General features: G+C 37.7%; 1 protein-coding gene across 6 annotated transcripts in view; it reads right to left on the bottom strand.

The window, feature by feature from the left end:
• App (amyloid beta precursor protein) overlaps positions 1–15,332 on the bottom strand; it is a 236,323-nt gene that overhangs the window by 179,744 nt on the left and 41,247 nt on the right. For all 6 annotated transcript variants that reach the window (XM_076868550.2, XM_076868552.2, XM_076868554.2 and 3 more), the window contains exon 2: positions 585–752. In XM_076868550.2, the coding sequence (XP_076724665.1) occupies positions 585–752 (168 nt within the window). The remainder of the gene's footprint in view (positions 1–584; positions 753–15,332) is intronic.

The following is a 15,332-nucleotide window of genomic DNA, read 5'->3' as shown; positions in this document are numbered from 1 at the left end:
CTGTAAAAAATCCAAAATCCATAACACTTCTGGTCTAAAGCATTTCAGAGAAGGGAAACTCAACCTTCTTTCTCTTTTGTGAGAAGGATAAATTAAGAATAGTGAAAATGTTCAAGAATAATAAAAATATTTATCATAGAAGCAAGTTTTCTGAGTATCACTATACAGTTAACAGTGTAATTTTTTCTTAACATTTTTTAAAAAAAGCAAAATTAATAAGGAAGGGAAAACAAACTGAGATTGATGAAAATATTAAAAAAATATATCAAGTTGGTAAGAGAAAAAAAAATGAATTCCAGCATTTTTAACAATAATAGAGAGGCACAGTTGGATACATTTTAGAGATAAAAGGAATTGTTAAAATATGTTCAACTTTACTGAATTTATGGAGGCCGTAATAGGATATCATAATTTGAAAAATCACATATATAAATTGTAGCATAAAGTACATAAATAAATCCATGGTATGATCAATCATGAGAAACCAAGGCCTTTACTATAAGAAAATACAAATATAAAACATGTTCATTTTTTTTTTTTTTTAAATGAATGCATGTCTCCAACTAGCACCAGTGGTGACTTACTTCTTGGCAGTACTGCAGGATGCCCTCCTTGGTACCGATGCAAGTTTTGGTCCCCGATGGATCTGACTCCCACTTCCCATTTTGCACGTTCATGTGCATATTCAGCTTGCCACAGAACATGGCGATCTGAGGTTCTGCCAGGAGGCCAGCATTGCCATCAGTGGGCACCTAAAAAATAAGTTTCGGTTAGTTACAGAATCCATAGCTCCAAGGTAGACATTGGGAGAGGAACAAGGAACTGAGCAACAATATCCAAAACTTTCATCACTCCCCCACCCCTGCCCACCGCCTTGCTATAGCCCTGTGTTTGGTATTCTTGGGTGAAGCATTATTTAGACTTGACATGCATTTCCAACCATCTATAACATAGTGCTCTGTTTCAATCCAAAATAGAGGAAGAAATGAACAATGCTGAAAGGAATTAATTCATTGAAATTTTTATACATTTTTTTTTCCCACAAAAGAGTTTGCAACTGCTGAAAGGTTAGGACAATTAACATGATTTTCTAACATAAATAAAATTGCTGTAGAGGAAACCACTTCTCATAATAATCACCAGCTGACGCACATAAAGTACAATGCCAGTCCCTGCCTGATGACCAGGCCTGGTTGTCACACTGAGTGCCACCTCCCAGCCTGAGAGCAAGGTGTTATTAGTTAGCAAGTGACTGCTTTTTGACTTTTGGACAGAAAATTACACTGTAGAATTCACCATCCACATACATAACTGAATATGCTGGCCATTCCATCTAGATTTCCCCAGAATATTCTCTGACTTATCACTCTGTCTGCAAGAAATGAAAAAAATCCAGAGGAGAGGGGAGTTACCCGAAACCAAGGAACAGGAAGACACATTGAGTCTAATGCCTCCCCTGTTATATCCAGCTGCTGAGGGAACGTGAGACACCCAGGCCAGGAAGAATGGACTTCCAATCGTTCACGCAGTTAGGTCCTGGGGTGGCTCCATGATAACTTGAATTGTTTCTAAAAATCATCCACAGAAGAAAAAAGAAAAAAAAAGCACTATAACTGTATTGAGATATTTCAGTTTAAGAAATAGAGTTTCCTGACATGTTTTACCACAGAAATGTAAAACAGATGCAGCATCTGCTCATTCAAATCATCTTCATATATATTTTGTCCAACCACCACGGAGGGATTTATGTATTTTTCAAAACGAAAAACAAACACAACTTGCACCCAACCTAGTCATAGGTGTGAGAGCTGCTGACAAAATCTTGACAACCATGATTTCAGGCAACTTTTTCTGTATTTCACAAACCTTTTGCCTCTATGTTGCCTGATGTTTAGGTCATTCATTTCAAACAGCAGCTAAGGCTACAATGTCAGATAGTCTGCAGAAGGGCTGGGACTCCTCCACCTGGGCCCTTGTCACCTCCAATTTCCATGAAATGAAGAATCTGACTCTCCATTTGACACAAAGCAGCAGCCTATGCATAATGCTCTCTATAAATTTAAACTTCACAGCTCTTTTGAGGGATTGAAAGGAAATTCAGTGCCTTGATCTTAGAAATCAGAATACAAATGTTGCCAATAATTTATTGAAATAAGTAGTACAGATGATAACATCACAAGAAAGTTAAAGTCAAACAGGACACCTGTCTGTGAATGCCCCGCACAAAATGCTAAGGAAGGATTCTCCCTCAAGGAATTTACACTCCACATAAGGAATTCCCACTGCATTCCCCACGCTACTTCATTCGGTTCAACCTTCAAACACATTACTGTCCCAAAGATTTCCAGTCTTAGCAACATTTTATCCCTAACTGAAGAGAGACTAAGGAGCCTTTATCACATTTGGTAAATACTTTATTAAATGAATCCCATCGTGTCTGTACCTGTTCACTGTGTAGTATCTAAGACAGGTGTTCTACCTCCTGGTCAATACAAATGCCCTGGATTCCATTTCCTTCCTTCAAGGAACGTTTACTTGACAATTTCTCTCCTGGTGGTAACCAGGCCCCTGATGATCAAAGTCCACATGACTTCTAGCTAAGAGCCAAGTGGGCTTTTCTTTAATGCCTGTCCCTTTTCATTGTCTTTGCCACACGTGAACTCTTCCTCGGCAATCTTTTCCCTGGGCTTCAATCAAAATGAATCATCCTGGGTCTTATTTTTCTTATTTACCAACTCATTATCCTCCAATTCCAACAGCATAATACACTCCTCAATTTGGGGCTTTTGATTCTCTTTTTCATACTTTAAAAAGCCTTGCTGGTCTTACTCTTTCAATTCCTAGCTTCTGAGAGGCAACTACCGTATAATACCACCAGGCAGTGATGTAGTTTGGGGGATAAAGCAGCAAATGAGGCAAAGTCCTTGCCCTGACAATCAGAAGACCAATCACCTCAGTTCTCCCAAGACTGAAGCATTTCCAACATAAGAGATTTTGGGTGCTAACATCAGGGAAGTTCCTTGGCAAAATGAGACAAGTGTTTACTCTACTTGACAAACCTACCAAGTAAATGCCACTTCATTTTTTCACCTTGATTTCTTCCCTTTAAGTTCTCCATTCTTCCATTTGTTGTCCTTCCTTCTTCTTGACTTCACAGTTACTTTCCTGCCATCTGTTTCCATATATGTCTACACTGACTACGTAGTGGAGGTAATCTTTTCATATCTTTTCAAATAAGTTAATGATGGCCCTGTAATTATCTAATGATCTCCTTTTTTAACACTGTTAGTTTAGACTAGAAAATATATGCTTCAGTTCCTTTTGAGTTTTCCACCAGATGAGATTTAATATTAACTTTAAGAATAACTATGGAGAATTGTAACAATTAACATGCCCTATTTCCATGAAGTGGAGGCAGTCTAAACTTTGATTCCTCAATAATTACAGCAAATTACTGAACTAGAAATTACAGAAATTGGTTGTATATACACATCTTGTTACACTTGACATTCCAAAAAGCCCTTCAAAAGTAAATACTTAAGTCACAAAACCACATTTTTTTCAGGCAAAATTCTTTACAAACCAATACCAGCTGTGCACGTTAAAATCAAAGCAATTAACTTGGAGATATAAATTGAACCAGAAGAGCTTCAATTCTTACTGAAGCCCACCTACAAAGAATCCCACATTTTAAGTAACATTTACCTGGCTTAGTTAATTAATGCAGCACACATGATCCAATCCACAGTCTCCTCACTTGCATCAAATAACCCACTCAACAATCAAATACTAGAAGCAGTCCTAACTCCAACATTTAGTCAAATGAAAAGCACCCTCACTAGGCAATGTGGCTCCACAGGAAAGAACACTTTGCCTCCATCCATCCATATGAGGACCTAACTTGTTTACTCAAACCCCTTTTCCTAGACAAAGCCTCAAAGAAATGGTGTAAATGACTGTCCATGACTGTATGGACAGTCATGGCACTGACTTTGGGTCCTAGAATGATTTCTGTCAGTAAAAATGCATGCTCAAAGTCACTTTTTAAAATATTCCTCTTAATAAAAAAGAAATATAAACATCTTAGTAGAAAGAAAACACAACCACTTAAATAACTACTATACCAGGCCATCTAAGGCAATTTAAGGTGACTTCACGGAAATCTAAGACAACACCTAAGAAATTAGAATCCTGGAATGTAACTGGTCATTCACAGTCTGTGCATTTCTGGAAGACTGAATATGAAGGTAATTCTTGTCACTTGTATGACTTTCCACTGAGATCATAAAACTCGAGTTACTTTCCCATGGGAAAACTGTTCAGTGACAATGAACGAAATCATTGGCTACAACAATGAAGTGTTCAGATGTGGTCTCAAAAGCAAGAGGCTGTTTGCAGAATGCTTTGAATTACAGAGATGTAAACATTACATTTAAAAATGCTGAAAACCTGTTCAGAACGATCCTTTACTACGAGGAAAAAATATTTTCAAGTCACAACATGGATTTTCTACAAAGCAATATAGCTTAGAAAAGGGCTTTAAATAGGCTATACATAAATATAAAAATAGAGTCCTAATCTGGACAAATCTGCAGAGGTGAACTTGGAAATTTACACCTACAATTGCTGCAATTGACAATTAAGTGCAAAGCTAGCTTCTTGAACAAGCTTTCCTACTACCTTTCAAACCGGGTGTTCGTGTTCTCCAAAAAGTTTCTCTCTTTATTATCATCAAGAAGATCAAAATTCCTTACAGAGCAGGCTTGGCAGCATTTCTTCCCACATTCCCAACTACAAGGGAGAAATGAACAAGGAGCCCTCTGTTTCCCTGGCTGTAAAGTCCTGTTTGGCAAGGAGGGGGCACAGATCCATAGCTTAGCCACATCTGTGGATTTATGTAATTTTAAGGATTTGGGGGTAATGAAAACCATCTGTTTCTGCATATGAACAGACTCCCATTGGTCTGAATAGCTGGTCTCATACAGAGTAATGTTTGGTGCTTTTTTTTCCTTTGGATGATGGGATCTTTACATAATCTTTTTTTTTTTTTTTTTTTTTTTTTTTTTTTTTTTTTTTTTAAGCACAGGACAGTGATTCTATTTCTATCCCATCTGTGGTTTCCTCACATAAATACAGTCTTCCCATAACCATGCATGGTTCAGTTATACCCCACAAAATTTTATACTCCATATTGCTTTTAAATTCTATGTGAAAACATTTCAATATTCTACTTTTCAAATATAAAGAAAGAGCTGGTCTCTATAATCAGAATCTAGAAAATTTGAGAGTGCACTCCTTTCAAGGAATATACATCAGGAGCAAAATTTCATCCTCCAAAGGAAAAGATTATTGGTGAGTGTTACCTTTAAATGCACGCCCAAAATTACCTTTCACAGAGAACCTCAGCAATTGTTCATTTTATCAGTAACAAAGAACTGAAAATTAGAATCAAAGAGGTGAAATCTGTAAACAATCATTTATGCCAATTGTAAGAAAGAAAAGGCTCAGGAAAGGATTTGTCCAAGGTCACAGTTTCAGAGGTAGAGCAGGGGACCCACTCTGTCAATGTTGCTGTTGATGTGACCAGAATGACTCTCAAAACAGAAAACTGCAATCTTCCATGGCTTTGCCCTTGGGTGTGCGTATATGTATTTGTGGTGAGAAAAATAGAGAAGCTAATCAAAGCATGCAGAAAAACGAAATGTGACTGCTCAAGTGGTACAGGGCTTCCATTTACCCACGTGGACAGCCACCACATCGACTCACACCACTCCACCGCTGTTTGCTGCACAATTATGTCAGAGCTTCAGCCTAAAAATCATTTACAATCACAAAAGTGAGTGGAGAGAGACAGAATTCTTTTCAGAGAACTAATCTATGTATTTTTCACTCCCATAAACTTGACATTCTTTGGGGGGCACTGTTGACATGGCTTCAAATAACAAGTTATCACTGGAAGCTATTCACAGTGTCTGTTAATACCAAGCTTTTCTTTCTGCTCAGAGGGTAGGTGTTCTCAAGCTGACCCCAAACTCCTACCACCTCATAATGCTGCTAAAGCATGCTTGCTGCTGGTGCCCAGTAGGAAGTCAAGAAGCCTATCAATACAAACCTTTATTTTTCAACACCCATAAAGTTATTAACTAACCTTTAAATCATGCATTTTAGGAGGCCCTAGAAAAAAATGGGAAAACTGCTTGAACTGATGTAAATGGATATAAAACCAGATGTTTTAAAAAATGGAGCCTTATGTATGAAAACCAAATTATTAGCTTCAAAAATAGTTTATAATTCAATTAATGCCTATTTAGTCCCCAAAAGTGTATGTTCTATATTTGAGCTGCGTGCACACACGCGAACATAATCCTAATGATACTATTCCATGTACAATTGTGTCTAATATGCTCATACATTGGTAAGAGATAAGTTACATTAGTAAGAGATAAATTCTTTTCAAGGTCATTTTTGTGTAGAAATAGTTTCTGAATCTATTTTTAGAGTTTTAGTGACATGTTTCATACAGTCACTGAAAACTACTAAGATCTTCATATTATTTTGTCTCTCTTCAATACTGCTGTAACCATTGCCCTTGACCTTGCAATAGGAAAAGGACTGAGATCAAAATGTGGCTAAAATGTGGCTCCGCAGTAGAACGTTCGCCTCGCACGTGCAAGACCCTGGGTTCGATTCTCAGCACCACATAAGAATAAATAAGTGAAATAAAGGTTAAAAAAAGAAAAAGAAAAAGAAAAGGCATCTACTTAGCATCTTCCCCTTTATCTCATTTGACTCTCATAAAAACCAAGATAAATTCCTTCCACATCTACTTAGATAATCAGAAAGACTCAAACTTTATCCAGGAGCCTAACTAAGGCTGTGACCCCAAAGCTCATGCTTCCTCTCCTCTTAATAGGCTAGCTGGCCTTCCTGATACTGATCCTTAAGCTTATTTACTTTTCAATCTTGAATTTTTTTTTTTTTTTCAAATAATCTTCCCCCTATAACAGTGCTCTTTTGCAGGTCTCTGTTACTAGTTTTCCAAAAACTTATTTTTGGTGCAAGTAAAAGGGGAAGCAAATTCAGTTTAAATGTTTAATCTGCATCCACAGCTACCATCCCCCCCGACCCCCCCACACCCCTCACTCCCTACACAGTGCCCTGCCCCCTTCTGGGAATGGAACCCAGGGGCAGTTTACTAAGCTGCATCACCAGCCCTTTTTATTTGGAAACAGGGCCTTGATAAGTTGCTCTGGCTGTCCTCAAACTTTTGATCCTACTGCCTCAGCCTTCCACTTAGCTGGGAGGGTAAATGCCAATGCACCCAGCTTGATGTGTATTTCATAAATTTAAATCACAAGATGTTCATATCTAGTAACCTTAGCTTCCTCTTTAATCCCCACCTGAAATGTAAACACATAGATTTCTCAGAAATTAATTCTTTCCTTAAATCAAATACAGCCAACTGAATCAAAAAACTAAAGTTATAAATGTCCCAATATTTCAAATGCCATTGTATGTTCATCAATTATTTTATTTAATCTTTCTAATTGTTGAACAGTGGTTACACATCTACCTGTGTATATACTTGTACATATACCTACTTCACTGCCCCCTGTAATCTCAAATGCAGGTGCTTTGCTAAAACCTCACTGTAGAGTTATTACACTAAAGTAATAGGAGTAATAGGAGTAATAGGAGCCTAACTAAGGCTGTGGCCCCAAATGATGAGCATAAGCTGGAGAAGTTGAAAACTGTGCTTCTCAGAGATACTGGTTTGAATCGAATTTACTGTGAAAAATATTGATAGTAACAAATGAGTGATTTTGCAATATAACTTCTAATTTGGAGAGCAAGGACAGATTAGCAATCAGCCATATTATAACACAGAAGAATCAAAATTTCTTATTCCTCATCACTTTAGATACAAGAGATCTGTATTTGTTCAATTTCGGAAGTTCCACTGTTTCCTCTCAAGTCTGGTCAAGATCAGATGACCTGAAGGCTTATGGACTATGACAAACGATTCTTGTTTTAGGCTACTCAGTTTGGGGGTGGATTGTGACTTTGTAGCATTACTGTGGCAAGAGAAACTAATTCAGGCATGTATTGGGGAGAAATAACTAGACTAAGTGACACAATCAAAGTTTCAACCTTATTTCAGAAGGCAGAAACTTTCTCACATTTATTTTTTTAAGTATATACCAGATCCACTATTCAGCTTAAAATAGTTTCTTGAAATACTACAGGGAAGAAAAAGCATGGTTTTAAGAGACAAAGATGAGAAAACAGCTAATGCATCTCAAATACAGAGCCCCAGAGGATCATGGGAAATCCTGCTGCCAAACCACATCAGTGAGGCTGTCCTCATACTTTCAGGTTAACACTACAACATTCAAGAAAGTTACTGCTATGGTTTGGATCTGAAGTGTCCTGCGAAGGCTCATGGAGGTGGTGGGACCTTTAGGAACAAGGGTGTAATGGAAGGAAGTTAGGTCATTAGGGATGGGTTCTTGAAGCAGATATTGAGACCTTGGTCCCCTTCCATCCCCCCCTTTGCTTCCTGGTCACCATGAGGTAGAAGGGCTTCTACTGCCACACCATTCCCTGTGATATATCATGCAGCCACAGGCTCAAAACAACAGGGCCAAGTGACCCTGGACTGAAACCTCTGAAGCCATAAACCAAAACCTTTTCACCCTTGGAATTTTCTCAGGCATTTTGTCCCAGAGTAGAAAACTGGCTAATACAGTGACCCAGAAGAAGGAAATAAAATTCTAATAGTACCATTTTCTTTAAAAAAGAAAAACTCACCTGAAGAAAAAAAAAAAATGAGGGTGAAAGACAACAGCTGAAGGATAATCAAAGGAAGCACAGACTGAAAATCACAAGGAAGCACAATACATCAGTGATGGAGAAGGATTTGGGGGTTGGGAAGGAACATTTTGAGATGGTGCACACCTCATCAATGAGCCACTTAAAAACAGATGGATAACCATCCACAGATTTTTCAAAGAAGATTAAATTGCATAGCAAGGTTAACATTTTCCCAAAGTTTTTAAGCAGTAGATTCTTGTGCTCAAATAAAATCTGTGTGAAACCCTCACAGCTGGACACTTGGCCCCTGGAAACCTGGATTTCTGCCCTACACAGTTTGCAAAACAGTGGCCTCCTGGTCTTAAGTCCATAGACTGCCATGAGCCACCGGCACCTCGATTTCTTTTGAACAACTGGTGTTCAGTAGATTTTCTTACCTGCAGATTTGCTTTGGCTATCTTTTCTATCGTTGGTCTGTGGGTCCTACTACCTTCTACCCCCAAAGCACCTTTGCTTCCTTCTGTTGCAGTGTTCTTAAAAACTCTGCTCCCTTAAAACATACCAACAGGATAAGCACTAGACACACGTGGTGCCCTGGGCCCTTGGAATGTGCTTATTTATTTTGAGGGAATGCTTTTTCCTGTTATTTCTTTGTAATTAATGTAACATTGAACTTAAAACCATTACCAGCATATTTAAAACTTGTCTCCCTGAGTTTACATTTGAACTAAATTTTATGAACCTAAAAAACACATTTCTTAAATAAGAATTTAGTGTCCCAGTGGAGATGTGTTTTCAAGTAAAATGCCTGCCAGATTTCAAAAGCTTAATATGAAAACTATAATATAAAAAACATTAATAATTTTATATCAATTACATGCTAAAATAATTGAGTTAAATATATTACTAAAATTATTCCAAATTACTTTTTGAAATGTGGCTACTAGAAAGTTTTAAACTATGTGAATGACTTACACTATCTTTCCATTGGACTATGCTATCTCAAACATGCCAGAAATAAATCAATACAAAATACACAGCACAATAATAAATCATGTTCCTAACAACATTTGTTCTTTATTAATACTGAATGCATACCACTTCCTCTCAACCTTTTGGTATAACCTCTCAGAAAGTGAGTTTTCAATTGTTTCAACTGGTATAGCGTAGTAGTACATTTATAGCCAGAAACTTCATAAATATTTGACATTTAATGTATTACATGAGATAGATAAGCTACATATAGCATTTGAGTCATGCTATCTTGATTCTCATTCAAGATCTGGAAATGAAGAATCTGAATAAAGGCAAACAGAACATTGTTCCAAACACATGCACTGAAGCTCTTAGGGAGATGTCAATCAATGTTGTAATCTTTTGATTTGACTGATTTTGTGGTTGCCTTAATTTTTCTTTTTTTCTTTTAGACCTCTGTAAATAACAATTTAATGTGTGTGTGTGTGTGTGTGTGTGTGTGTGTGTGAACGCGCGCACGGGTGGGGGGTGCTGGGGGATCAAATCTGGGGCCTCATACCTACTAAGGTACACATTCTATCACTGAGTATGTCCTCAGCCCAACAGTTTATTTAAATGCACAATACATGCATTTTGGTTCCCTCAATATACATTTAAAATGAAATATTTAAAATGTAAAAACAATCTAACATTACTAAATAGTTCATGCTACTGCTCACATTTTACACACTGCTGCAAGAATATAAAATGTTAATCTCATTATACTTCTCCCAACAAGGGAAATGCAGATTTCATCACAAATATTCATGCTACAAGACAGTAATGATCACTGGCCACCCAACAATGTATGTTGAAATCGGTGCAGCACAGTCACACATAGTTCTAGCCCATGCTCTCTGGGAGGTAGGTATGCATGAAGGGCCGGAGGAGAATGGGGTTCTGGAATGTTGGATCAAGCAGACTGACTGAATGATGATACTTGTATTGCTGTCATGCCAGATTACACCATGTTGCAGAGTTAGCACCTAACAAACCCCAAAGCCACAGCCTCAGTATCACCTGTTCTTAGCACATAGACTTAGTTTCACCATGTGTGCAGAACAGTTATCAACTCCAGGAACAATTTATGATATTACCTTGGAATAGACTATCCCATATAATTTTTCTTTTTCTTTTATTTTTTGGTACCAGAAATTGAACCCATAGGTACCTAACCACTGAGTAACATCCCAGGTCCTTTGTATTTTTTATTATGAGAAAGGGTCTCCCTAAATTGCTTTAGGGCCTTGCCAAGTTGCTGAGGCTGGTCCTGAATTTGCAATCCTCCTACTTCAGCCTCCCGAATCGCCGGGATTAAGGCATGTACTACCATGACCAGCTATCCCACATAATTTATAACCTAAATTGCTTGGATTTTTCCTGTAGTTGTTCCTCTTGCCTGGAAACTAAGGGTGTTGCCATGATATTTGTGATATCTCAGTTATCACCTGGCAGATGCTCTAGTCCTAACCTTTTATGCAATATCAAATTCATCATTATTTAAATGATGCAGTGCTAAAATGGACTTTTACATTATCAAGAGCATTTTATAGCACAACAGCATTTTCCAGAGTTTATGGCTTATGTTTATATGCTTCAGGTAAAAGTGAGCATAAATTCAAAAATTACTTAGTTCTTGTATTTCCCCTTTATTTCTTTCTTCTCATTTACTCTGTGCAATGTTGACCTGCTTATAATGCAGAATATAGATGAAACAGAGCTCCAAAAATGTATTAGATTCAGGAGAACAAGAAGTCTTTAAAAAGCTGCAGGTAGGAAATTGTTGGAAAACAAGGTCTCTGAGGAGATAGGGGGTTTATCATTTAATTAGAACACGCACACAGGGCCATGCCCACACATCTGTGTCTTAGAAATGCCCAAACTATTGAAACAAAGAATAAAAAATATTCCTCTATCTTTTGCCAGCCCCGTCTTACTTTCCTTTTCAGCTTCTACCAAGTTTCAGGCATCAGAACATGTGAAATCATCATTGGTGGAAAGGCGGTTAGAAGGGGAAGAGGGAGGTAGTGGGATTCCTAGTCTCGAAATGCAGAGGAGCCAGCACATACATCGATCTCATACACACATCCCACTCTGTCTACATCTTTTTATACTTTCTAGTACCAAAATAGTATGAAAATCCTAAGTTGAAGACCTTTACAAAAATGCTAGTTTCCCAGATAAGCTTCCACACTGTCCTTGAACATGCAGTGAACTCTCAGAGCAGTTTTGAAGGGATAAGGAATGGGGTTGCCAACACATCAGCTCAGAGCCATGCTGGACTCCCTGGGAAGCGGCCTCCATCCGACTTCCTGTAAGTGGTTTTCCGATCAGTCAGTATGCCATTATCAGTGCCAAATCTAAGCCACTGGTACATTTCAGTACGCACCTATGAACTTGTGACTTCATAAAATGGCATTAATGTGTTGTTTTCTATTAGCAGTATGAGAAACACTACGACTGAAAGAACGATAAGGTCCAACTTATACTAAAAGTTTTTTTTTTTTTTAATAAATAAAGATTTCTAAAAGTTCTTTAAAGCAAGTCATATTCTAAGAGATCAGGTGAGTCGAAAGAGAGAAATGAAATAATTTATCCCCCAAGACTTAGAAGTTCCGACATTTGTTATTTAATTCTGTTCTCATCTCCTTATACACACACAACCAAAGCTCAGTCATACATATTTATGTTAAAGATACTAAGGCTACCTGCAGGAAGAATAAGAGGGATGATAAATAAGTACATTATATAAGAATCCAAATATTGTCAAATGAAGGGCACGGAATTTATTGTCTTAAACTTTACCTTTCTATTTTTAGCACAGAAATATTTCAGGAAGGGAACGTGAAGTATTTTATTTTTGATAAGGAGAAAGGATATTTACTTTATGTCCTTTGGTTTATTTTCTTTCAAAGTTTCATAATATTTGCTTATCTGCTTTACTGTTTTAACTCTCATACTATTGTGTTTTTCTTACTCTGCAGGAGAAAACCACTTTGAAAACATAATAGATATTCAGAGAGAATATTAAGTTGGTGTGAAAAATCTATGATAACTTTCAAAAAGCATTCTTGCCCCTGTTCAAATTGTGCTCTGCCAGCTTATCACTTTTAGCTAAGCCAAGTTTATTTCTTCCCCTCCAAGGTTGTAACATCAAATACTCAAGGTTCAAGTTTCAGGCTCGGTGCTTGATAGGCACAGGTAGATTATCCTTCTTAATTAACTCATGCCAAGGCACTATCAAAGAAGCCTTTCCTTTCAAGAGTCCTCAGCCTAATGATCAGAATTTTTCAAATAGCCATTCCTATTAGAGTAGACTATGGGGAACTAAAAGATTAAGAAAAGTAATTCTGAAAGGGAGGTAGAGTGAAGACTTATTTCTAGTTCTTGGCTACATTAAAAATAAATAAATAAAAAGTTGCAGAAAGAAGACCAGAATTCAAACAATTAAATAAATAAAACTTTATTGGTGTCTTACTCTAAGATTTAATTTTAATGTTCATCTTAGTGACACAGCATCTGAGTTTTCTTTATTGGTGAGGACACAATTCAACTGGCTATTTGGGGACTCGGATTTGATCTTCATGAAGGCAATTTGAAAGTGACAATAATAAGGCATGAGGATGCAATTGATGTTACTGCCTGGAAGTGTTCATCTAAATTTTATCTGTTAGAAGACAATATCTACACATTTCAAGTGCACACAGCAAGAATTCTTAGTCTTTTTTTATGTAAACGTGAACAAGATAAGTTTTAGTTGTCTATGAGATCTTCCTCGCCCTATACCACATGCCTGTCTCTCTCATGGCCACCATAAATATTTTTAGAAAGAATTAAAATAATGATTGTCATCAAAAATAATAAGAGTAATAAAGTAGAATGCACAAATTGTAATTATTGACAAAGGCAGGAAACAATAGGAAATAAATTCCAACTATTTTCCAACTTAGATACCTGTGAGGTTTTTTTTTTTTTTTTTAATTGCAGCAACAGGAGAGCAATTTCCTAAGGTAGGGAAAAGAAAACACTGCACCCAACTCTTATGTACCAGTTACAGCTTCACTTGTTCTTGACCTCAGTCTCCTCCCAGAATATTCAAAAAGCAAGGCGGCTCACGTTAATTTCCTGATTCTCTGATAGCACATTCCTGAAAGCAGCATCATTTTCCAATTCAGGTAGTATTTTAAAAAAATAAGATTATCTCAGGAGACTCCAAAATTTGCACAAACGGTATGGGGAGCGAGACTTCCTAAATAAAGCACCCCATCAACTCTTTTAAAAATTCTAGTAGTTGAAAGCTTTTAGCAGCTCAAAAGTGATTCTCAGAGATTCCAGTAAAACCCAACACCTAAGGTGAAAGGTTAGTGAACAAAACACACCAAAAATATGAAGAGGAGACAGAAACTAATTATTGACAGAGAACCCAAACAGTGCAGGCTGATGGTGAAGCACTTGTCCACCCTACTTCAGACCAGGTTTCAGAGCTGTTTCATTAACAGAGTTGGATTTCATTGATCCAAGGCTCCATGCCTTGGATTCACATGGACATTTCCCAGGCACTGAACATATTCCTGGATGGGGCAGTGGGGTGCCTCAAAAGTCCTGGACATACAGTACAACAGGGAAGCACAAATGAGGCCCAACTTGCTAATCAAAGGTGTTGAAGTAATAAAACAGGGGGATTGTAATGGTGTGTCAAAGAGCTCACAGGAGGAGTGACTGGTTTGACTTGGAAAGGAGGAGGATGGAGTTTTCACGGAGCAGGCAGAGCAAGGACTACAGCAGATAACACACACAAGTGAGTGTGGAGAGAGGAGGCCTGAAACATCCTGATCTGTAACAAATGTCAGAACACACAGGAAGCTACTGCCCTGTTCCAAAGAAAGGAAAAGAAGATCCTAATAGCTATATGAAGACGATGTGCGGGCCCCTTCTTCTCTAAAGTAAAAAATATATACATATGAAAAATTATGTTCTATAGGACTAATGGTAAAACAAGATAACTAATCCAGCTTGAATTTGCTCATTATTGTATACTTGTGATTATCATTATATTCATCATTTTTTTCTTCAGATTTAAAGAGAATTAAAACATTTTTATAGGGCCCAATGTCATGTACCTGTAAGATCCTGCTGCTCAGGATGCTGAGGCAGGAGGATCCTTGAGCCCACAAGTTCAAGGTCAGCCTGGGCAAACCAGCAAGCCTTTGTCAAAAAAAAAAAGAAATACTTTTGTGAGTCCCTGCAGTTGTTGTTGGCTCTAGGCACAGTGTCCACCGTAACTAAAGAAGATGGCCTGGGGGGTTGGGGTTGGGGCTCAGTGATAGAGCACTTGCCTAGCACCTGGGAGGCTGGGCTCAATCCTGGGCACCACATAAAAATAACTAAATAAAACAAAGGTATAAAAGAAATCCAGAAGAGGAAGAAGAAGATGACAATGATGGCCTGGGGTGCATAGAAAGGGGGAGGTGCCCCCAACTGCAACCACAGAATGAGGGTAAGCT

This window comes from Callospermophilus lateralis, chromosome 10 (assembly GCF_048772815.1).
Source record: "Callospermophilus lateralis isolate mCalLat2 chromosome 10, mCalLat2.hap1, whole genome shotgun sequence".
In the NCBI taxonomy this organism is placed as follows: domain Eukaryota; kingdom Metazoa; phylum Chordata; class Mammalia; order Rodentia; family Sciuridae; genus Callospermophilus; species Callospermophilus lateralis.
This window is presented reverse-complemented; position numbering and strand designations above follow the sequence as displayed.